The sequence below is a fragment of the Cordyceps javanica genome, chromosome 5 (genome assembly GCF_051103115.1).
Source record: "Cordyceps javanica chromosome 5, complete sequence".
In the NCBI taxonomy this organism is placed as follows: Eukaryota; Fungi; Ascomycota; class Sordariomycetes; order Hypocreales; family Cordycipitaceae; genus Cordyceps; species Cordyceps javanica.
The window spans coordinates 2,854,784-2,876,110 of record NC_139299.1 but is presented as its reverse complement, the minus strand read 5'-3'; the positions used below and the strand labels follow the sequence as shown (position 1 = coordinate 2,876,110).

Genomic DNA, 21,327 nt, shown 5'->3' with positions numbered 1-21,327 from the left:
AATTATCACGATGTCCCTTCCAATTTTTTCCCGACCGAGAAGTGAAGCCGCATCACAGAACTGCAGCTACAGTCTTCACCCCAATATAAAGCCGTCAAGTTACTCAGTACTGATGCGATATTTGCTTCACTCTGTTTGATCGTGGTGTTTGTTGCTTGTCTGGTTGGGCATGGTTTGGGCCGTTGCATCACGTGATGGCGGCCTGGTCTGGCCCAGTCTGTTTCCACCACGGCGATCGGGCGAGCTTCGCAGGTTGTCCTTGAAGCTTCGCTTTCAATAATCATTCAAAATTATTCACGACATCGCATCATTACGGACTTTTTTAATTTCATTGTCATGATCCCGGCCCTAGCCATTTAACGTCTCCAACTAAGACATCAATCTAATCGTAACACGCTGCGGACCCACAACCTCATATTCCACTCAGTGCCTGCCATGAGTGAAGATGAAGAGAACGAACGGCTGGCATACGCCGATTATTGGGATGATCGCTATGCCCAGACCGAGGGCGGGCAGCTTCATGAATGGTTCCGATCCTTCAAGGATCTCAACGAGTTCTTTGGCCGCCACTTTTACGAAACATACCCCCCAAGTGCCGCGCCTCGCATTCTGCATCTAGGGTCTGGTGACAGCGTACGCATACCTCAGTATTCATGTTTGAAGAAGATATCCTGACATTGCGTACAGACGATACCCCAAGATCTGGCCGACAAGGGCTATGGCAATCAACTCTGTGTTGATTTCTCAGCCGTGGTAGTTGAGACCATGAGCAAGCGCCATGCTGATCTGGGACTGTCCGATAAAATTCAGTGGGAAAAGGTGGATGTGCGTCAGATGGAGGAGAAAATACCCGACGCCTCTGTTGACGTAGCCTTTGACAAGGGTACTCTTGATGCTATGATCCATGGAAGTCCTTGGAGTCCGCCTGAGGATACTATTGCGAATACCGGCAAGTACCTGCGCGAGGTATCCCGCGTCTTGAAGCCGCACGGCGTGTTCCTCTACGTCACATTTCGCCAGCCGCACTTCATAAAGCCGCTCCTCATGTGCGAGGGGACTAACTGGGATGTGGAACTTGAGGTTCTCGGTGCCTCGGGAGGCTCATTTGGGTATTCTGGTATTGTCTGCAGGCCACGGGCTCAATAAAACCGGTGACAAGAGGTCTAGCTCCATCAGCAGCCCTATCGCTGGCTGGCTGGCTGACTCCTTGTGATGTGGATGGAAGGGGAACTGGGGAAGAGGGGCAACAGTAAGGGTAGGGCGGAAGAAAATTATTCAAAGATATATTCAAAGTTTCTTTCACAGTATCCATCGTGAGACATCAGATCTATCAGAGAAATTAGAATTCCTGAAACGTGTTAGAGAAGCTCGGATACCTACTGGTGCGCAGGAAGGGTGCCCTGACTATGACGAAAAAAAATAGCATCGAGCGCGTAGGTGTAGAGTGGAAGCCAGCTCAAAAGATGGCCAGCTTCATTCACTCGAAGGTCTGTTAGCTGGTATGACTATGTGATAGCTATGACCAATTGAAATCTTTGTAGCCACGAGGGCATAATATGCCAAAGAGATTTCCTTGTGATGCGGTCGCTTCGCCGGGCGGCGATGGCTTGCACCAGCTATTTGAGAAGAAGGGGGCGCGTGGCACTTGTATAAAACACTTTCCCGTTAGAACGTAGCATTGGATCTTCATTGGTTATCTTGCCAAATCTGGTGTCGATGTAGCAGTCTAGTCTAGACTAGGGCAAGCCAAGGAGGGGGTTTGAAGATTTGGTTCTTCTACCCGCCCCGTTACCGGCTGCCTACTCGTTTCAATCGTTTCAAGCGACAGCTCTGGCCGGTTTCAAGTTGTAGCTATCAGTTGTATGGCCAGAGCAAATCAGCTTTCCAATACATAATACAGCCCTTCGTCCTATTTACGCACCTCAACATTCGAAAGGCGAGGCATTATCCACAGTCATTACATTATGAAACTACAAAAATTCGCAATAACTTCAGCCACAGCTGGCGTCGCAGCAGCTTGCATACACGGTGAAGCTCTCCGGGTTCGCGGGCATGGTCCGAGTCTTGATTATTCATTCCCATACGTGTCGTGAGTAGCCAGTCGATCAGAGACGGAGCCATTGCTTGGAAAAGAAATTAACAGTGTGATCAAGGATGCTGTCAAAGCGACAGCAACAGCAGAATCAAGTGGACATTTTTTTCGGCCGGATTCAAAATGTCGCGGCAGAGATATATGGCTGCTACGCGGGCGGTTCATCCGACGCTGACAAGATACCTCAGGGGATCCAGCCCACGACGGTGAATCTGGGCAACGAGGGATTCGATCCAAACCTGGACTTGGGCGTCATGGTCTACTACGTCAAGGCTTCTCCAAACTCCGTCTTCATGTTTGACACATCCACGGCAGAGGTCCTCGCCGACAGCTGCAACCAGCAACTGCAGCAGCAGACGGGCTTTGCCATTGACAAGGTCATCCTGAGCCACGAGCACGGCGACCATGTCGCGGGACGCAACGCCAACAGCCTGAAGCAGGTTCCCGTCGTGGCGCAAGAGACGCTCGTGCAGCAGTTTGGCGTCAGCGGCGGCGGAAACGTCGCCCTGGGGCCGGGCAAGTTCCAAACCTTTACGATGCAGGACGGCACGATGAACGTGACCAACGTCCAGGCCCACACCGAGCTCGGGACGGTGGCCATGATCAACGGCGTCGCGCTCATGGGCGACGAGCTGGAGAGCACGCTCAACTTTCTCGTCAGCAGGAACACGCAGAAGCAGAGCAGCCAGCTGCAGAGGAGCGACGACATCCTCGCGCAGAACGGCATCGTCAAGGTCCTGCCGGCGCACGGCAGCGGCGCCGCCATGTTCGGCGGGCAGTTCGACCTCCAGCTGTCGCAGTCCAACCAGCAGTACCTGCGGCTGATGGCGACGACGGACTTCGCCCGGTCCGTCTGCGCGCAGCCGAGGGGCCGGCAGCAGACGGCGCAGGCCAAGGCCCGGCTGGGGCAGTCGATCGGCGTCCAGGGGACGGACATCACGGACGCCTACTTTGCGACCCACGTCAACGAGAACTGCCGGACGGTGGGTGCCGCCGGCGCGAGGCAGGCCAAAAAGGGGCAGAAGCAGGCAGTGGTGAATGGAAACAGGCAAGGCGGCCAGAGACAATGAGGGAAAACGGCCCCGGAAGGCCATCACCCCGAGAAGCATGAGGCAGCGGGAAGATCGGTGACAGCTGACAAAGGTTGCTGTTGACGTCCATATTACTCTTTCACAAACTCTTATGCTGCACAATCTGTATTAATTCATGGTTTTTTTTTTATTCGAGCAGGGTAATGCGACTAGGACAGATGCTTAACCGTTTCATATACCCCTGCTGTTATTTTTGACGGGCGATCTTCAATGTCTAACAACTCCATAGCGCCTCGACTCAGCAGATCGTTGCTCAGTCTGCTTTTTGACATGTTTCGTACAAGCGTTTCGGGGCTAACGCACAAGACTGAGACTAGTTGTATCTCCGCAACCTCTGGCAATTTCCTGCAAAGCTCTACTCATCCTCGCGTGGGAGAAATTTAGCAATTTCACTGTTGGGTAGTAGGGGACGTCCGAGAGGCTCTCATCGTATGCGCTTTTCACAAGTGTAAAGTATGCCTAGTCATTTATTCTCCGTTTTTTTGTTCTTCGATGGTTTTTGCTTTTCCGCAAGCATCGTTGAAATCAGGCTCCAGATACAGTTTTGTAACTGAAGTGCACTTGAAACGTCGCGCGACAGCGCCTGCGAGTAGCATACTCTGTAGCTTGCAGTCGCAGTGCTACCGGAATCTATCCCACCCTGTTTCGCCATTTGCCTCTGGCTCGGACCAATACACGTACCCCAAGTCAGGTTTGGCCTGGAAGTGCAAGACGGCGGCCGCAGTATTCCAGATGTTTGGGTTGGCCGAGTAGGTAGTGAGGGCGTACCGCATCATGCCATTGACAAATACAGAGGCAGGCGCACAAGTGCCCGCTGTCTTGTGCATGTGACTGTAAAATAGCCTAGTGCGCTAAGGATGGCGTGAAAGAGCGCGAGTAGCGTTCACATTAACGCCGCAAGAAGTTTGTGTTGGTTCCATCTAGATAGGTACGCTGCGATCAAGGTTACTACCAATTTTGCCATAGGTTTTGACCTGCTTGTCTATAGTTGCGACCCTAGATGCAAATTCTGCCGTTCGGCTTATCAGGTTTATCATATTGCATTTTCTGTTTGGCTGATTTCTACATGAACGCATGCTACGCTTGTATTGCGTCTTGTGTCGGGGCTACATTGTGTAACATGAGACCGTGGGCCATCAGTGGCGACAAACAGCAGGCGTTTGTTTTCTTGAAAACAAGAAAGAAAGAGCAGCTGGCTTTAATTATTGCATACTAGTTGGTATGTGGGACAGTGAGATTTAGGCATATGGAAAAGGAGAACAATAAACAAAGTTCACGATAGTACACGTCATACAAACGGCGACCGCGCGTTATCACACGTACCGTATGTTTTTTTTCTACGCAGCCGCACTTGTGCCCGAATCTTCTTTCTAAACTTTGCATCTTTTTCTAGAGGGAGAATCGAAATCAGGCAGATAAACGGCAAAAGTCGACAACATGCCGCTGAAAAGGCCAAAACAGATCTCTCCTTCTCGAAGCTTTGCAGGGATACCAGAGCTGTTGATGGAGGTCGGAGAGCTGCTGGTAAGTTGGACTGGCCATCCTCTGCTTCACGACCTCGTCTGACTGTTAGACAAGGTTGGAGATCAACAAACGCTAGGGAATATGTGCCGTGTGAGCCGCTTCTTTAATGAAATATTCCCTCCGTTTCTCTATCGCGTCGTGCGATTGGACGAGGACGTCTTAATGCCTGTCTTTCAGGATGGCCTGCCCTCTGGTCTACACCGGCTCGACAGAATTATGAATACCAAAGAAGTCTACGTGTCGTTCTCTCAGGAGTTTCGGACCTTGGCTGATGACATTTTGACCTTCGATGAATTGATTGCCGCCCTTTTACAGAATATGACAAATGTAGAAGTCGTCCGGCAAGTCGCACACGTTGAATTTGGTGCAGCAAATCAACTAACAAGGACTAGGCTTATAAGAGTCACCATATCTCACTCGTGTATCAATGACTGCATTGCTCAACCGAATTTAAGCGACCTACACTTGAAGTTTTTTTCGGTTGATGACTACAGAGTAGAACTCTATCCCCCTTTCAGACTGTCCAATCTTTCTTTCGCAACCCCCTTCAATTCACTGCGTCGATTAAGCGTTGAAACGATTGATGAAAATACAAGTGATAGAATGGAGAGGTACATTGCCTCAATTTTAGGCAATACTCCGAACCTAGAGCACTTGAGGCTCTCCGTATACGGGTGGCCTTGCACCAACATCATTTTGCGTATATGTTTCTACTATCGGAGGCTCGGTCGTAGCCCTCTTCCATTAAAAAGTATTTCTTTATCCGGGTGCATTGGCACAGTAGAAGAAAGAGATATTCGCAGTTTACTGAATATTTCCATGCTTGAGAAAGCACAGTTGGAATCAGAATGGGGTATGTTCAATCCGACCCGCACGCCAAATTTGCAGCAACTGGAAATGCTCCTGATGAGCCCAGAGACTTGGGATGAAGTTGAAAAGCTTATTCAAGGGAAAAGGGCCCTCAAAATTAAAGATTTTACCTCGACCTGCAAACGTCCACTTGTCCAGTTGGCCAGCGCAGCGAGAGTGCCCATGCTAGAGGTTCCCGTGCGAGTGGGCTTCATAGAGAGTGTCCCATGGTTCCTGAAGGACCTGGACCGATGCAACTGGTTGACGCATTTAAATCTTGTCATCTATCCCAGCGCATGCAGGCCGCAAGACCGACCCGCGTGGCGTTGCTGCCTTCCCGACCTTTGTCGTGCAATACCAGCCCTACCAAATTTGACGGCTTTCGCAATGTCACCTGTGTGTCACATAGACTGGTTAAAGTGCCTCGGAAAAAAAGAATTGACCACGGCGGCGATAAGTCTAACGAGATCCTGCGCCAAACTAGAGTACGTCGAGCTTCATCCGGTAGCATACGGAGCTGAGTGGCGGCAAAGTGCCTCGGGTACCCTTGAAAAGAACTGGGTGTTACTGGGCGGAGCTGCGACGGCAATGAGACGGCCACCGTTTTTCGTCGATGATTGGGCGGAACCTTTACCAAAATCACAGCACAACTCAGCTCAGGAATGAGGAGATGAGATGTGCGGGTTGGCATTGTTTTGGGGTGTGGGAATACTTTGTAGGCAGCGTAGACTTGGCCACTGTCCTTATTGTTCGTGGGAGCACACACGTGCTAGAGAGCAAGCAACACGAAACATTTCCAACAAGACAAGACTTGAACAGAGTCAAAGTGGCAAAACAAGAAAAGAAGGGGAGGTGGGGGGTTACGAATTCAAAATCCTGCTCAAGCATGACAGGTCGGCGGGTAGTGTTGGTTGAGCGGATGCAGCTGGTGAGGATGGTACGGCAGTTGACTCTTGAAAGTAGCGAGGCGCATCTCTAATACCCCTTCAATTAATACGATGGTCAATTTTCATTCAGATTGTCCAATATATCCGGAGAAGCAGAGTAATGAGCCCTTTCAACATAAATCGAGCTCGCCCCTCGGAGCCCTAGGTTGGTGGTGCAATACAGCAAGCTGCAATTGCCCATCTCGCTACAACAGCATGCAGACCATGAGGCTCATAGAACGAAGCTACTGTCTCCGAGGTATCTGTATAGTGTATATCGTGTAACAGGTCAGTTTCTGCTCATGGCGAAACCTCTTAGTGGATTGGCCGGCGTGACCCTGGCATCGGATGAGAGGCTGGTGGGTGGCCATCGTGAGTGTGACGCATTTAAACGAAGCGCAAGCGTCGCATTTCAACTTTGGAACTCGACATGATCCACAAGTAATGAGGATCAGTCCATAGCAATATATGAATGCAAGGGCGGGCAATGCGACTCATTACCAGTTGGCTAAGTGCAAGGTTGCGGTTGGGACTGGTGTTTGGCTTATAAGTCTGAGAAGTTATTCATTCCACTGGCTGGAGCAGCATTACGTGGCAAGATGAGTGTTGGGCAGCTTCCGAGGTGTAGTAACAAACGAATTCAAGCCTGAATTTTGATGAATGAGAATGGGTTCAAGATGGACAGATGGGAATCGCTAGGCCACTGACAGGCGGGTGCGAGGCGTCAAACTACTGCAACAATCAAAGCAGCGGCGAATATATCACGTGGATGATTCTTTTTTGGATCGACTCCGAGTCAAATTTTGAGGTCGTATCACACGAAAATAGTTTTTAAAGCCGCAAAACTACTAGAAAACGTCAAGCTACGTTTGAGATGCTGATGAAAACTGTTGTAGGGTAGTTACCTAGGTAAGTAGGTAGAATATATATGCTGCAGTCTGACAATGAGTTGGTGGCGATTTTTAGTGCTTTTTAGTGGGAGCAACCGCTGTAAGTAGTAGCACTCTTGCTGGCTGGTGGTGGGTCTCGTTGCTCGCGGCCGCATCTGGATTTCGCCAGAGCTTTCTTGAATCGACAAATTTGCCGCCACTGTCACTCGCATCATTTTCTCCAGCACCGCCTTCCTCACCGGCCGCATCAGCAGCGCTGCCTCCAATCTTCGAAGCCGACAGAGGCTGCCGAGATGGCCGACCAAGAGACACAAGTGGCCCTGGCCACGGACGCCGCCGCCGCGCAGGCCGCGTCCCACGAAACCGCCGTCGCCGCGCCGCCCGCGGGCAAGAAGATGGTCAAGAAGATTATCCGCAAGAAGAGGAAGCCCGCGCGCGTGCAGATTGACCCCTCGCTCATCACCTCGGAGCCGCCGCCCCAGACCGGCACCATCTTCAACATCTGGTACAACAAGTGGTCCGGCGGCGACCACGACGGCAACGCGCAGACAAAGGCCAAGGGCCGCTGCAACATCGCCACCGATGCCGGCTACACAAAGGCCGACAACCTCACCGGCAGCTTCTTCTGCGTCAGCTTCGCCCGCGGCGTCTGCGCAAAGGGCGTCGACTGCGACTACCTGCACCGCCTGCCGGGCGTCTACGACATCTTTGGCCCCAACGTCGACTGCTTCGGGCGCGACAAGTTCTCCGACTACCGAGACGACATGGGCGGCGTGGGCAGCTTCATGCGCGTCAACAGGACCGTGTACATTGGTCGCATACACGTTACGGATGACATTGAAGAAATCGTGGCTCGCCATTTTGCGGAATGGGGCCAAGTCGAGCGCAGTATGTTAATGCGGAAAGAATTTCCAAGACTGAGCGCAGAAAGCTAACAGCAAATTCCTCCCTCTAGTCCGAGTATTGAACCAGCGTGGTGTCGCCTTCGTCACATACTCCAACGAGGCAAACGCGCAGTTCGCCAAGGAAGCCATGGCGCACCAGTCACTCGACCACGACGAGATCCTTAACGTCCGATGGGCGACGGCCGACCCGAATCCGATGGCGCAGGCCCGCGAAGTTCGCCGGATCGAGGAGCAGGCCGCCGAGGCCATCCGCCGCGCCCTGTCAGACGAGTTTGTCGCCGAAATCGAGGGCAAGGACCCTGAGGCGCGCAAGCGTCGCAAGATTGAGAGCAGCTACGGCCTCGAGGGCTATGAGGCGCCCGACGAGGTGCACTTTGCGCGCGGCGCCCACGCCGTGAATCCGCGCGGCCGCGAAGGCTTCGAGCTGGAGGACCAGCAACGCCACATGATTGAGAGTGGGGAGGCGTTTGCGGATGACGCGATCCCCGGACAGGAGCACCAACAACAACAACAACAGCAACAGCAGCAGCAGCAGCCACAACAGGAGGAACAGAGCGGGGGAATCTTTTCGGGGAGCACCCTGGCGGCGCTCAACCGAGCCAAGATTTCAGTACCGTCGAAACCGAAATCAGCGGCGCCGGCGGGACCTCTTGTATCATATGGAAGTGACAGCGATGACGATGAATAATGGCGTTTTAATAAAGGTTTATTGCTACATATATAAGGGAAGAGATGTTATTTTTTTTTATTCATAAATACGAAATGGAACCAACCATGATACCAACAGAAAAAGACGTATCCCTTCAAAAACCCCAGCACTCCGGGTATAATGCATAGACGTGTGCCTCCATCAGCTATTAAAGATGCGCGAGTACAAGACCTCGTGCCGCCCGATCCACAGGTCCATCACCGGAACGCTCTGCCCGGCTTCCTCGACCGGCGTCTCCCACTCCTGGTCAATCGCCGCGTTGATCATGTCCTGGACCCTGCCGCCCGCCAGCACCTTTTGCGCCTGGTAGGGGCCAAACATGCTCGCGCGCACCGCCGCCGACACGAGCGCCTTGACGTGGCTCAGCATGAAGACGTAGGCCGTCTGCCGCAGGCTCAGGCCGACGACGGCGCACACGGCGCCGAACAGCGGCGCAAAGTGGCCCGACACGAGCGGCAGGTCCATGCCGCTGCTCTGGCGCAGCAGCGCGGCAAAGTCTCGGAGCACCTCCTCGGCCCCGCCGCCGCCGCCTGCGCCGGGAACGACGGACCGAAAGGAGCGCTCCCAGATGGAGAGCAGCGCGCGGCCCTGGGCCGTGCTCGCGCGCCGCCCGACGGTGCACACGATGGCGGCGTCGAGCTGGTCGTCGAGCGCGGCGAGCGCCGCGGGGCACCGGTGCGCGGCGAGCACAAAGGGCAGCGTCGTCGACGCGAACGAGGAGAGCGACAGCGGCAGGAACGAGGAAAACGTGGCGTGCCGCGGCGAGTGCGCGAGGAAGGACTCGAGACCCGACGAAAAGGCAAAGGAGCCGACGGGGAGGGCCGAGTCGGAGAGGAGGAGGAGAAAGTGCGTGGAAAAGGTCCCGACGGCTGCGAGGACAACAACCGGTAAGTCAAAGGAGGAGGAGGAGGAGGAGGAGGAGGAAAAAGGAGGGGGAAACAAGAGTAAATAAAGTAAATAACAGCAGGGGACAAGTTTCGCGGCCAAAAAACTTACATGACACTTGAGATGGAATCCTCACCGGAAGCTGTTGGACGCCGCTTGCATCTTGTACCGGCGATTGTCGCTGCTGCTTCGTGGCGTGCAGACGGCTCCGCGCCGCCTGCAGCTTGGCCTCGAGCTGCGCAATCTCATCTTCGATCGCGTCGGGGTCTATCGCTGAGTCCTGCGACGCCATGAGCCCAACGCGCGCCGTGTTCACGAGGCATACAGCAGGCAGGCACTTGTGTGTTGAAGAAGAGACACTTACGAGTTGTCGTCCGCCTTGCGTGGGCTTCGCCGAAAAAAACCGCCGCTTATCGGCCAAGTGGCCCGGCGGCGGCGGCGCGGTGGTGGCGGGCTCAGCAACCTCCACGGTCTAGCAGCGTTAGGACCGATTCAACCTGGTATCTGCCATCGTTGTTGCCAGAAGCGTCTCATGTGTTGGAGAATCATCACCATTGTTTTGCATTGTGACTACATGGTCATCGTCTGGCGTGATGAGACACGCGATTCTCAACGACAACGCTTTTTGTCGCGTCGTTGACACGCGACCAGTCTTGCAAGACCGCGAGTCGGGATGACACAATCAAATATCGATATTCATTGCTTTAGGTTGCTATCTGATGATCCACAAACGCCTCGAAACTCCTTGCTGTGATAAAATACATTGCTACCCAAAAGCATCGGCACTGCCGCCACTTATCCAAACGCTTCCCTTTCACACGGGCTGTATGTTCTCCTTGCCCATACTCCGCGCCCGCGCCTTCTTCTTCTCCGCCATGCGCTTCTCGATTCTTGCCAGCGCCGCCGCCCGACGCTCGGGCGGTAAGTTGATTCTTCCCGGGATCGTGATGCCCGCGTGGCCCTGCCCGCCCTCCTCCGGGCCGCCCAGTTTGGCGAAGCGGCTCCGGAGCAGGTCAATCGCATCCTCGTCGTCGGACTGGCTGGCTTGCCCCTTTCTCTCGGGTTTCTCCTGCCGGGATGCGGTCGTATTCTTCTTGCTTGCCGCTGGCGTTACGCCGCCGTTCTCTATCCGACGAGCCATATCTTCGCCGAGATAATCCAGGTTCCGCGGGGACCGGGGCACGAACTCCTGCCATTGGCGTCCGTCGTCGACCCGTTTTGCATGTTGTGTCGCTGGTAGCCGCTGGGGGCTGGGAGGTGCATCCTCGCGAAATTTTTCACGGAGTGATCGTGATTTTCGCTCCTTGGAGGAAAGCCGTGGCTTACGACGGTGGTCAAGATCCAAGCTGCGCCGAGACTCAGTGGGGACGATGGCATCGTCCAAGTCCTCCGAGTCTATAGGACCAGCATTCCCGGCTAAATCCCAGCTCTGGGGCCGAGGCTTCTCTCCTTGTGCAGATTTGAGCGTCTTGATTTCTTTCTTTAGTTCCGCAATTTTGGAGTGTGCGCGCGCCAGGACGGCACGAGTATCAGCATCGTGAGCTGCTGATTCCTCCCGAAAGGCATCAAACTCGGATCTAAGAACAAGCAGTTCCTGTTCTTTCTTCAAATTGTCCTCCTTGAGCGCTCGAAGCTGGGTGCGTAGCTCCTTGGTTCGAGTCGTTTCGCCCGGCGCGCCATTCACGTTGCTAGGCTTCTCCCGAGCGGCTTCCAGTTTGGTCTTCAGTGCAGAAACCTGATCACGAAGTGTACCCATTTCCCGCAGCTGACTCTTTGCTTGTCGCAACTCCCGCTGCGTTTCGGCCAGAGCCTTGTGGGTTGCGGGCGACGCATTCCCTTGTCGGCGCCGCCGTTGTCCATCGGCTCTTTGCTCCCTGTCGTGCAGTGCCTCTTCTAATTCATGCTCCAGCTGCTGCACCTTTTCTCGGTACTGCGTCGCCAAGGTTGTCTGTGACGATAGCTTGTCCAGCAGCTCGGCTGTCGCGTCGCCGTCTTCTGCTTGCCGCGCCGAGGCAATGTTTGATTCATTCTCGGCAATCATCTTCTCCATTTTGAGAACTTTGAGCTGCTCGTCCCGTAGACGCTCCACCAGCTGCATCGTCTCCGCATCCCTTTGTTTGGCGTAAGATTTTGCAAGTTGCTTATACTTGAGCAATTTCTCAAGCTCGACTCTGGCATCCTCATGATATTTTTCAAATTCTTCTTTCCAGTATTTGCCGGACTGCGAGTGCGGTTCGTTAAGATCGAGGGTCATGTCGTTCGCCACCTGCTCGCTACCGTCGTCCTCTTCCCACTCGTCCTCATCCTCAGGTTGGTAGCGGTCAGCCGCGGGAATAGTGTCTGATTTTCTCGAATTCGCGTTCATATTTTCCTTGCCGGTGGGAACTTCCGGCTGCGATGTAGCGTCCGTTTGGCCCGCGACATCGTATCCAAAAGATACACGCTTCCGTCTGGCGGCTCCGGTTCCGGGTGTTAGGAGTATGCCAGCAGGTTTCGACGGTGTATTGGAGTCCTTATCGGCGGTGGGATTCGTTGCGCTTCGTCTTCCAGGCCGCGCAGCTCGGATATCATGGCGTCGCGGGCTTCCAAACAAGGCGCTCTTGAATGCGCGCGCAGCGAACACGGGTGCTGGCGTGTCGGGTTGCTCAAGTTGTGCTGTATCGTCTGCGCCGTAAAGTTGTTAGAATATCTTGGGAGAGCGGCTCGGAAAACTATCATGTCTGCATTTGATGTTGGACGTACCAGCGTCATCTACCGTGTGGGACGCGTTGTCACCACCACGCTTCAGCATCCATCCAAGCATTTCGGTAAGTTTGATGGCGCGTGGGCTCAGTTGGGTTGAAACAAAAGCAACTCAGCAGACCTAGTCGTAGGAGTATAGATATGCATGAGCAGGTATGGTTCAATCAGAAAAGCAACATGCGCAGCTGTTTGAAGGGATGCAACTGTTTGGTTGCTATGTAGAGTGTTTACTTTGAGCCGCCTTGTATGTTTTGTTGCTGCCCTGGGCATAGCGCGATGGCCAGGGCGCGACTCAGTGGGGTTGCAGGTAAAAATAGTGGCGCAAGGCTGTTGAAGATGCTGAATTTACAGAACTCGGCTGCTAGAATATAGCGGCCAGGGATGGTAGTACTCGCATCAGACTCTTGCAGAGTATGATAAAGTTTATAGAGAAACGTACTGGGCAGGAGAATAATCGTATTTATCACATTGTTTTTTTTCTCGATTTTTCAAGCCCTCCGATGGTTGGTAAACCCACCTGCTGTTGCTGCAATCCAGTCCATCACACGCCAACAACCAAATTCCTGGGCGAGCTCCAACTCAGCTCTTCCCCACCACAGGTAGGTACCCCGCTATTCTTCAAGATGTCAACTGTAGGGCTTCCGCTACAGCTCGGCATTCTTCATACCAAGTTGATCAAGAAATATACCCCGAATACATTCATCATGGCGACTTCGGCGTAAGCGATCACGGCTTTTGCTGTGATACTTGCTCGTACTTCACGCAACCATGGCGTGGCAAGCAACCGGCGCCTGGAAATCGCCACCCGTCAAACAATCCAAGGATGACTCAAGCTTCCCTGGGCTCAAGCCCACGAGCCCAGAGGCTACCAACAAAATTGAATATGAGGAGCTCCAGCAGAACGAACTGCTGGCCTTAGAAGCTATTTACGGAGAAGACTTTGTTCAACATAGTGGCACCCATAGTGCCTGGCAGGTACGAGCTTTCCGAGCAACTGTCTCGCGGCGACGATACTGACCGCCAGTAGAAAGCAGAGCCATGCTTCGACATACGGATCAGAGCGCCGACTGATGAGGACTTTGCAGTCACAATGGGATTCGTGTTAAATGCTACGTATCCGAAGACTCCCCCGATCATTGCCATAAAAGAGCAAGGCTTCCTCCGCGAGTCGACACAGTTTAAGATCCAAAAGTTTATCGAGACGAAACCCAAAATTTTTGCCAAAGATGAGCAGGAAATGGTTGACCAAATTGTGGAAGGCATCCGCGATATCCTTGAAGAGGCCGCCCAAGCGAAAGCTGCCGGTAAAAATCTTCCTTCGCTCGAGGAGGAGCGTGAGCGACACGAAGCCGAGGCCGCTAGAGCTGCCCTGAAACAAAAAGAAGAGGAAGACCGCAAACAAAAGGAAGTCACAAAGGAAGAGGAGCGAATTATTGCCGAAATGCTTCAGCAGCAGCTGGATCGCCAACGTCAAAAGGCAAAAGAATCCCGCCAGAGTCGTCGGCCCAATGGCGCTCACCAGCAACCGGCTACTCAAGCGACCGAAGCCGTCGACGACCGCATAGATTTTGACCAGTTCTGCACTTCCATTGACAAATCTGGCAATGAGATTACATTTCGATCGGTAGCGGCGAAATGTGACGAGCGTCAGGGCAAGGTGTCTGTAGTCTACACCGTCCGTCCCGTTGTACCCAGCGGAGTTTGTAACCAGACGCTTGCGCTGAAAGAAGCTCTTCTGAAATCTTCCGGGAAAGAATCTCAAGATGTCAGAAAGCAATTGCAATCTTTGGAGTCGCGTTTACAAGACCTGAAGTCGGCTAAGAAGATTGTCCATCGGCACATTGTCGAGATTCTGGACTTCAAAGTCGAAGGTGGAACCCCTTCCGACCCTTCTGCTGCCAACGCCTGGACAGTCAGGATTCTTATGCCACTTGCAGACAAAGGTCCTCTGGAAGAACTTCTCGAGTTGGCTGGAAATCTCGAAGTCAGCAAAGTCAAGTCCTGGACTCGAGACTTGCTTGATGCACTCAATTTTCTACACAATAAGAACATTGCACACCAGTGTATCCATGCTGGAAATATTCTACTATTCAGGGAATCTACTGGTGAAATTATCCCGAAAATTGCTGATGCATGGTATCAACGCGAGATTCACGCCTTGTGTGAGCAGAAACAAGGGCCACCTGGCGTCAACTCCGCCAAGTCTGCATACTGGCTTCCGCCTGAAATTGCTGCGGCGTCCAAGCCCGTCTACACATACAAGACTGATATTTGGGACTTCGGTATCGTCTTTGTGCAGATGATATTTGGACTCGACGTACTGCGCAAATACTCGTCGCCGAAGAACTTAATGGAGTCTCTCTTGCTCTCACAGCCTCTACAAGAGCTTGTCGGGCGCTTTTTCAAAGAAGACAAGCAAAAACGTCCGCGAGCTTTCGAGCTAGGCTCTAGTGAGTTTCTTGCTACCGACGCTCCAGTTCTCTTCGACGACTCGTCAGCTGTTATCTCGAGTGTGCCGTCTCTCACTTCTCTGCAAACCGCCCCCATGCGCTTGCGACGCGATTCGCATAACAGAGGGGCTGCGATATCAAGATATACAGAAGATTTTGTAGAAGAAGGACGTCTCGGAAAGGGTGGCTTTGGCGAGGTTGTCAAGGCTAGGAAGAAATTGGACGGGCAAATCTATGCCATCAAGAAGATCACACAGAGATCGCACACCTCTCTGACAGAAATTTTGAAAGAAGTTCGATTACTGTCACAGCTCAGTCACCCTGCTGTGGTCAGGTACTACAATACCTGGGTCGAAGAAGTGGCTGACTTTGCCGACACCGAGGGAGAGACGTCGACGGATGACTATACGGATGAGACCCGTGAGACTGAGTCCAATGGCCTGGAAATTCAGTTTGCTACCAGCACTGGAGGGCTAGATTTCATGTCATCAAATGCACCCATCGAATTCGAATACTCCGAGAGTAGCGACGAAGATGGGGACGAAGATGATACCGCAGGCGAAGACGAAAGCTCTGCTTCTGACGACGAAGATGTGCACAATCTTGGCTCACCTGTTAAGGCAAGGCAAGCCGCTATGCGCAGAGCAAAGTTTCAGAAGCCATATCGGACGATCCTCTATATTTCGATGGAGTACTGTGAGAAGCGAACGCTGCGTGATTTAATCTCGCGCAATCTCTATCAAAATACAACAGAAATTTGGCGTCTCTTTCGTCAGGTCTTGGAAGGCCTCGCTCATATCCATGGGCTCAGCATTGTTCATCGCGACCTGAAACCGGAAAATATCTTCATCAGTAGCAGTGCAGACGGAATCGACAACGTCAAAATTGGCGACTTTGGTCTTGCCACTAGCGGCCAGTTTTCAATTGATAAAGCTGCTGCACCAGGACATTTGGACACTGATGACATGACAAGAAGCATCGGCACTGCGTACTATTCTGCACCAGAGGTTCGTTCTGCCTCGCATGGCATGTACAGTACCAAGGTTGACATGTACTCGCTGGGAATTATCTTCTTTGAAATGTGCTATCAACCAATGATGGGAATGCAAAAGGCCGATGTTATTGGCCAATTACGGCGACAAAAGCCGGTCTTGCCAAACGACTTCAAGCCTGCTGAAAAAGCAATGACGGAGATAATTCTATCGTTGGTGAATCATAATCCCAAGGAACGACCGTACAGTGCTGAGCTCCTGAAAAGCGGCAAACTTCCTGTTCAGATGGAGAGTGAAACCATTCGGCGTACTTTGGCCGGCTTGGCTGACCCGAACTCCCCCTACTATCGCAAGATGCTGTCGACATTGTTCACTCATCCCGTCGAAGCTACCAAAGATTACGCTTGGGACATGTTTGCCAATGCTCCGACGGCAACTGAACTCATGGCAAGGCAAATGGTCAAGACAGAATTAACTTCCATTTTCCGCCGCCACGGCGCCGTCGAAGCGACCCGTGGTGCCATCTATCCAAGATCGTCTCAATACGGAGACAACGTCGTGCAGCTTCTCGACCAGAATGGAACAGTGTTGCAGCTCCCGTATGATTTGACAATGGGACATGCACGAATGCTGGCGAAGAATGCAAGTGGCCCAATAGTTCCAAAGACATTTGCGTTCGGTAGTGTTTTCCGCGACAAGCAAGACACAGGACAGCCGCAAGTGTTTGGAGAGGTAGATTTCGATATTGTGAGCACCGATGCTTTGGACCTGGCACTGAAAGAAGCCGAGGCATTGAAAGTCATCGACGAAATTCTCGTCGCCTTTCCGTCTCTATCAGCGACTCCTATGAGCTTTTACCTTGGTCACTCCGATCTCCTACAGTTGATATACGAGCACTGTGGCATTGAACCGGCAAATCGTCGCGCAACCTCCGATATTCTGAGCCGACTGAATATCCACAACTTTACATGGCAAAAGATTCGAATGGAGCTTCGGTCCCCTGCCGTGGGCCTCTCCGCCACCAGCGTCGACGAACTCCAGCAGTTCGATTTCCGGGATACTCCAAACAAGGCATTTGCCAAGCTCAAGAAACTCTTTGAGGGAACAGATTTGTATCAAAGAGCCTCGCCGACCATTGCTCATCTAAAAGAAGTGGCTGAGTATGCAAAGCGTTTCGGCGTTATGACAAAGATTTACATCAGCCCACTCAATAGTTTGAAAGAAAATTTCTACACTGGCGGTCTTCTCTTTTCGTGTCTCTACACCAAAAGAGTCAAGGACGTTTTTGCTGCAGGTGGTCGTTACGATGGACTGATCAAGGAGCAGCGGCCTAAGATGGGTGGCAATTTCGACGAGCGCCACGCCGTAGGTTTCAGCATTGCCTGGGAGCGCCTCGCTCGAATTCCCAAAGCTGGCGGCAAAGCGTTCCTCAAGAAAATGGAGGAAGACTCGAACAGCTTAGCCAACCCAAAGCGCTGCGACATCCTCGTCGCGAGCTTCGATCCGGCCATGCTACGATCCGCTGGTGTCGGACTTCTCCAGATGTTGTGGGCGTTGGACATTAGCGCGGAACTGGCAAAAGACTCACGCTCCCCCGAAGACTTGTTACAGAAGCACAGAGATGACAACTACTCATGGATCATCATCATCAAGCCCGAGTCCATGCTCAAGATCAAGTCGCTGCTACGCAAGGATGTTGCCGACGTCGACATCCCCACCACCCAGCTCACGGCCTGGCTGCGTACCGAACTGCACAAGCGCGACACCAAGGGCAGCATCAGCGCCAGCAGCCGCAAGAGCATAGCCACCGCACAAGGCGACAACGCTTCTTCCCTCGCCACTGAAAAGGAGCGCGAGCAGGACGTCAAGGTTCTCGTCGCGCAGACGCGCAGCAAAAAGTTCAACCGCCGCACCGTCGTCGAGCAAGCGCAGGTCACTGCCGCGAACCTGGTCACGTCCTTTCTCGACGGCCCCATCCTCGCCGTCGAGACATCGGAGCAGGTCATGGCCCTGGTGGGCGGCACACGGCTGTCGGACCCGGAGACCTGGCGTAGGGTCGACCACAGCGTAACGACGACGGAGAAGAAGTACGTGCGCGAGATTCACGACCAGCTGGACTCGTGGAAATTTGCGTACGACCGCCACGACGGGACGCGGCACTCGTTTTTGTACAACTTCCGGACAGGAACGTGTCTCTATTATGACTTGGCGGCGTAGAGGCTCACAATTTGTCAGTGGCGTGCATGTGCGTTGTTTTGCAATTTTGGAGAACATCACATAATGAAATATAGACGGTAGCAGCGTTGAAATGATTTATGAAATCATGATTCTTTCCTCTCCCATTTCAAATCGTACTAAATATACACGTGTTTACAAATGCAGGCTATATTGTAGACATTAAACCCCTGAGACATCCTCGGTCGAACAGTAGCTGAATAATCGAGACAACGTTGTGAATACAAAAGAGCTATCAGCACAGAGAACGATACACGCGCTTCCAGAGCGGCCACTTTCTGCGCATGCTGGGGTCGTCCATGTGCAATGATTGTGCACGGGTAAAACTCCGCCCCGTATCAATGTCCATGGCTCGGGCGCGGAGGATGTGCGTTCGAAACCAGAATTTGTGACCAAAGTAAAAGACCAGGACGATGGGCACGGCGAGCACCTTTAGGAAAAAGTTCTTGGCGATGCCGCCGGAGGACGAGTCCACGGTGCGGCCAAGGGGCGAGACGGCGGTCCAAAACTGCGACGCCACGACGAACAAGTTGGCGATGAGGCCGGCGTAGGAGCCGACAAGTCCGGGCTGCGACCGGAAGGGCAGCTGGCTGGGCAGGTAGCCGGCGAGCTTCCAGGCGCGGCGGAAGCGGATGTGGCAGAGGCAGATGCTGCCCCAGGTGAAGAGGCTGGAGAGGCCGCAGATGGCAACGAGCCAGTCAAAGATCTCGCCTTGCTCCTTGAGGTCGACGAGGTAGGCGAGCAGGCCGACGGCGAGCGTGATGAGCACGGAGACGAGCGGCCGTCCCTTGCGGTCAATGTACGCGAGCAGCTTGGGGGCGTGGGACTGCTCGGCCAGCGCGGCGAGGGTACGGGAGGAGCCGAACACGGCCGAATTGCCGACGGATATGACGGCGAGGAGGATGACCGCGTTCATGATACTCGGCAAGATCGTCTTGCCCATGCTTTCAATAGCAATGACGAAAGGGCTCGCTGAAGCGTCGACAGAAGACTTGGCCCCGAGCAGGCGTGGGTCATCGTGAGGGACGAGGAGTGTGACGAGGAGTAGAGCCACAATGTAGAATATGGCGATACGCCAGAATACTTGTCGAATGGCTGTCGGGATGGACTTGTGAGGGTTAGCGGTCTCAGCGGCAGCCAGACCGACTAGTTCGGTGCCGGAAAAGGCAAAGGCAGCGGAAACCAGCACATTGCAGAACCCCTTGAATCCGTTCTTCGTCGCACCTGGGTCTACCCAGTATTTGCCGCCAATGTATCCCTCGCTTGGAGTGCCGCCGATGTTGACAACGATACCAAGCAGACTAGTATACTATTAGCTAGGTCCCACAAACGCAGAGGGAAAAGACGCACATGAAGCCGACGATGGCAGTGACCTTGATAGTCGAAAAGATGAACTCGGCCTCACCATAGCCTTTGATGCCGAAGAGATTGATGACGGCGATCATGAGCAGGAAAATAGTCACGAATATGGCTTTGCTGAGACTGCCGTTCCAGTATTCGACCGTCAAGGCGCCGGCGATGACTTCCAACGGTAGAGCCACGAGCCATTGTAGCGCATAGCTGGGTTGCCCAAAGTTAGTATCCCGGAGTCGGTGTGACATGACAGCATGGTACTCACTTCCAACCCATAGCAAAACCCCAAGATGGATCGAGAAATCTGGTGGAAAACGCCGAAAAGGACCCCGAAATGGGAAACACGACTGCCAGTTCAGCCAAGCTCTGCATGGTGCAGAACTGCATAGCACCGGTGAGGGCATATGCGATGAGCATCGAAGCTGGGCCACTTTGTGCTAGATCTACCCCGGACGCAACGAAAAGGCCGGTACCTAAGTGATGATCAGAACACGGCCGGGCGCGAAGAAAGCCACAGCAAAACCATACCGATTGAGCCACCGATCGCAATCATTTGCAAGTGGCGGCCCTTCAAGTCGCGCACCAACGCCGAGTTGGCCGTTCTTGCATTGGCTGCGTGTAGGTCATAATAGCGTTCAGGTTCGCGGGACATCTCTTCCATGCCATCGGTGACGTAGTATCCGTCTTTGATTACTTCAGGCGAGCCCTCGACTTGCCTGAAGCTGTCTACCCATCTTTGGCCTGCAGCTTTTTGGCTGGCGTACCGAACTGGCCGCGGTGCGGTGGAAACAGTGTAGGATGTTGTTGTGTTGAAGGGGGCCGGGTCCTTATCGGCGGTTGACAGACTGCTCATTTCGACAATTTCGAAATCCCTGGTAAAGGTAATACCGGCCTTGGCCGGCGACCTGCTTCGGTCGCTGCCAGCCATGGCGTTGAATGGTCACAGGAACAACGAGGAGAGGCAGGCTAGGCTGGTCGACGTGAAGGAGAGAAAGAGGGCATTTCCAATGTCGAGACAAGAAAACATTTTCACATGAGTGTATTGTTATGCGAGTCCCAGTCGGAAAGATAAGGGACTTTACTAGTCGTTGATAGCTATGAGCTGGGCAGGCCGGCCCTCCTTGCCACCTACCAAGACTGTACTGGTACGTAGGGAAGCGAGCATGGCTGCAGCTGAGGCGCCGGTCCAGGACCAACGCCACAGCCTGGGAGGCCAACGAACGCTGGTCAAAAGCGCCATGCCGTTTCGTTAGTGCATTGGAGAGGAATTGCGGCGCAACGGATACGGATACTGCCTTGCTGAGACGGGATGAAGAAGGCCGAGGCCCCCCAGGTTGACGTTGTAGATGGACGTATTAGTTGAAGCCTCAGCACATTATGCAACGCCGGGGTAAAAGGGCATGTTTGGATTTGGCCTTGCTGGTGAGCTTGGCGTGAAGCGCAGTGCTACGGAGCAACTGAAACCTCGGCTGGCGATATGACGGACAGGCGAAAAGGGGGTGAGGCGGGATACATTTGGAACTATCGACGGTCGCGACGCCAAGCATACGCCATCCTATGCAGCTTTATGAGGTGACATTGGCATGCCCTGAAACGGTTCTCACACGAGTCGCAACATTGATTCTCTGCCGAAGCAAGAGGCTACTGCCTAATGAGCACTTATTTAGTGTGGCGGCTTGGTCTG

The 21,327-nt window shown here is 53.3% G+C and overlaps 6 protein-coding genes across 6 annotated transcripts; 3 read left to right on the top strand and 3 right to left on the bottom strand.

Annotated features, from left to right (window-relative positions):
* Positions 1-435: 435 nt before the first annotated feature.
* On the top strand, positions 436-3,162 carry V2A60_008087 (S-adenosyl-L-methionine-dependent methyltransferase; the record flags this gene model as incomplete). The annotated part of the gene is made up of 3 exons (XM_083259363.1): positions 436-633; positions 688-1,109; positions 2,154-3,162. The coding sequence occupies 3 exons, from the start codon at positions 436-438 to the stop codon at positions 3,160-3,162; spliced, it is 1,629 nt and encodes a 542-aa protein (XP_083115489.1).
* A 4,503-nt stretch (positions 3,163-7,665) lies between these two features.
* On the top strand, positions 7,666-8,965 carry V2A60_008086 (active spliceosome conformation promoter CWC2; the record flags this gene model as incomplete). The annotated part of the gene is made up of 2 exons (XM_083259362.1): positions 7,666-8,260; positions 8,328-8,965. 2 exons carry the CDS (start codon positions 7,666-7,668, stop codon positions 8,963-8,965), a joined length of 1,233 nt encoding a protein of 410 aa, XP_083115488.1.
* Positions 8,966-9,127: 162 nt separating this feature from the next.
* Positions 9,128-10,163, bottom strand: V2A60_008085 (urease accessory protein UreF; the record flags this gene model as incomplete). The annotated part of the gene is made up of 2 exons (XM_083259361.1): positions 9,128-9,855; positions 9,983-10,163. The coding sequence occupies 2 exons, from the start codon at positions 10,161-10,163 to the stop codon at positions 9,128-9,130; spliced, it is 909 nt and encodes a 302-aa protein (XP_083115487.1).
* Positions 10,164-10,685: 522 nt separating this feature from the next.
* Positions 10,686-12,674, bottom strand: V2A60_008084 (spindle pole body formation-associated protein-domain-containing protein; the record flags this gene model as incomplete). The annotated part of the gene is made up of 2 exons (XM_083259360.1): positions 10,686-12,535; positions 12,614-12,674. The coding sequence occupies 2 exons, from the start codon at positions 12,672-12,674 to the stop codon at positions 10,686-10,688; spliced, it is 1,911 nt and encodes a 636-aa protein (XP_083115486.1).
* A 707-nt stretch (positions 12,675-13,381) lies between these two features.
* Positions 13,382-18,272, top strand: V2A60_008083 (serine/threonine-protein kinase GCN2; the record flags this gene model as incomplete). Its single annotated transcript, XM_083259359.1, has 2 exons — positions 13,382-13,588; positions 13,641-18,272. 2 exons carry the CDS (start codon positions 13,382-13,384, stop codon positions 18,270-18,272), a joined length of 4,839 nt encoding a protein of 1,612 aa, XP_083115485.1.
* Positions 18,273-18,525: 253 nt separating this feature from the next.
* On the bottom strand, positions 18,526-20,571 carry V2A60_008082 (uncharacterized protein; the record flags this gene model as incomplete). The annotated part of the gene is made up of 4 exons (XM_083259358.1): positions 18,526-19,591; positions 19,641-19,850; positions 19,909-20,116; positions 20,172-20,571. The coding sequence occupies 4 exons, from the start codon at positions 20,569-20,571 to the stop codon at positions 18,526-18,528; spliced, it is 1,884 nt and encodes a 627-aa protein (XP_083115484.1).
* Positions 20,572-21,327: the final 756 nt, after the last annotated feature.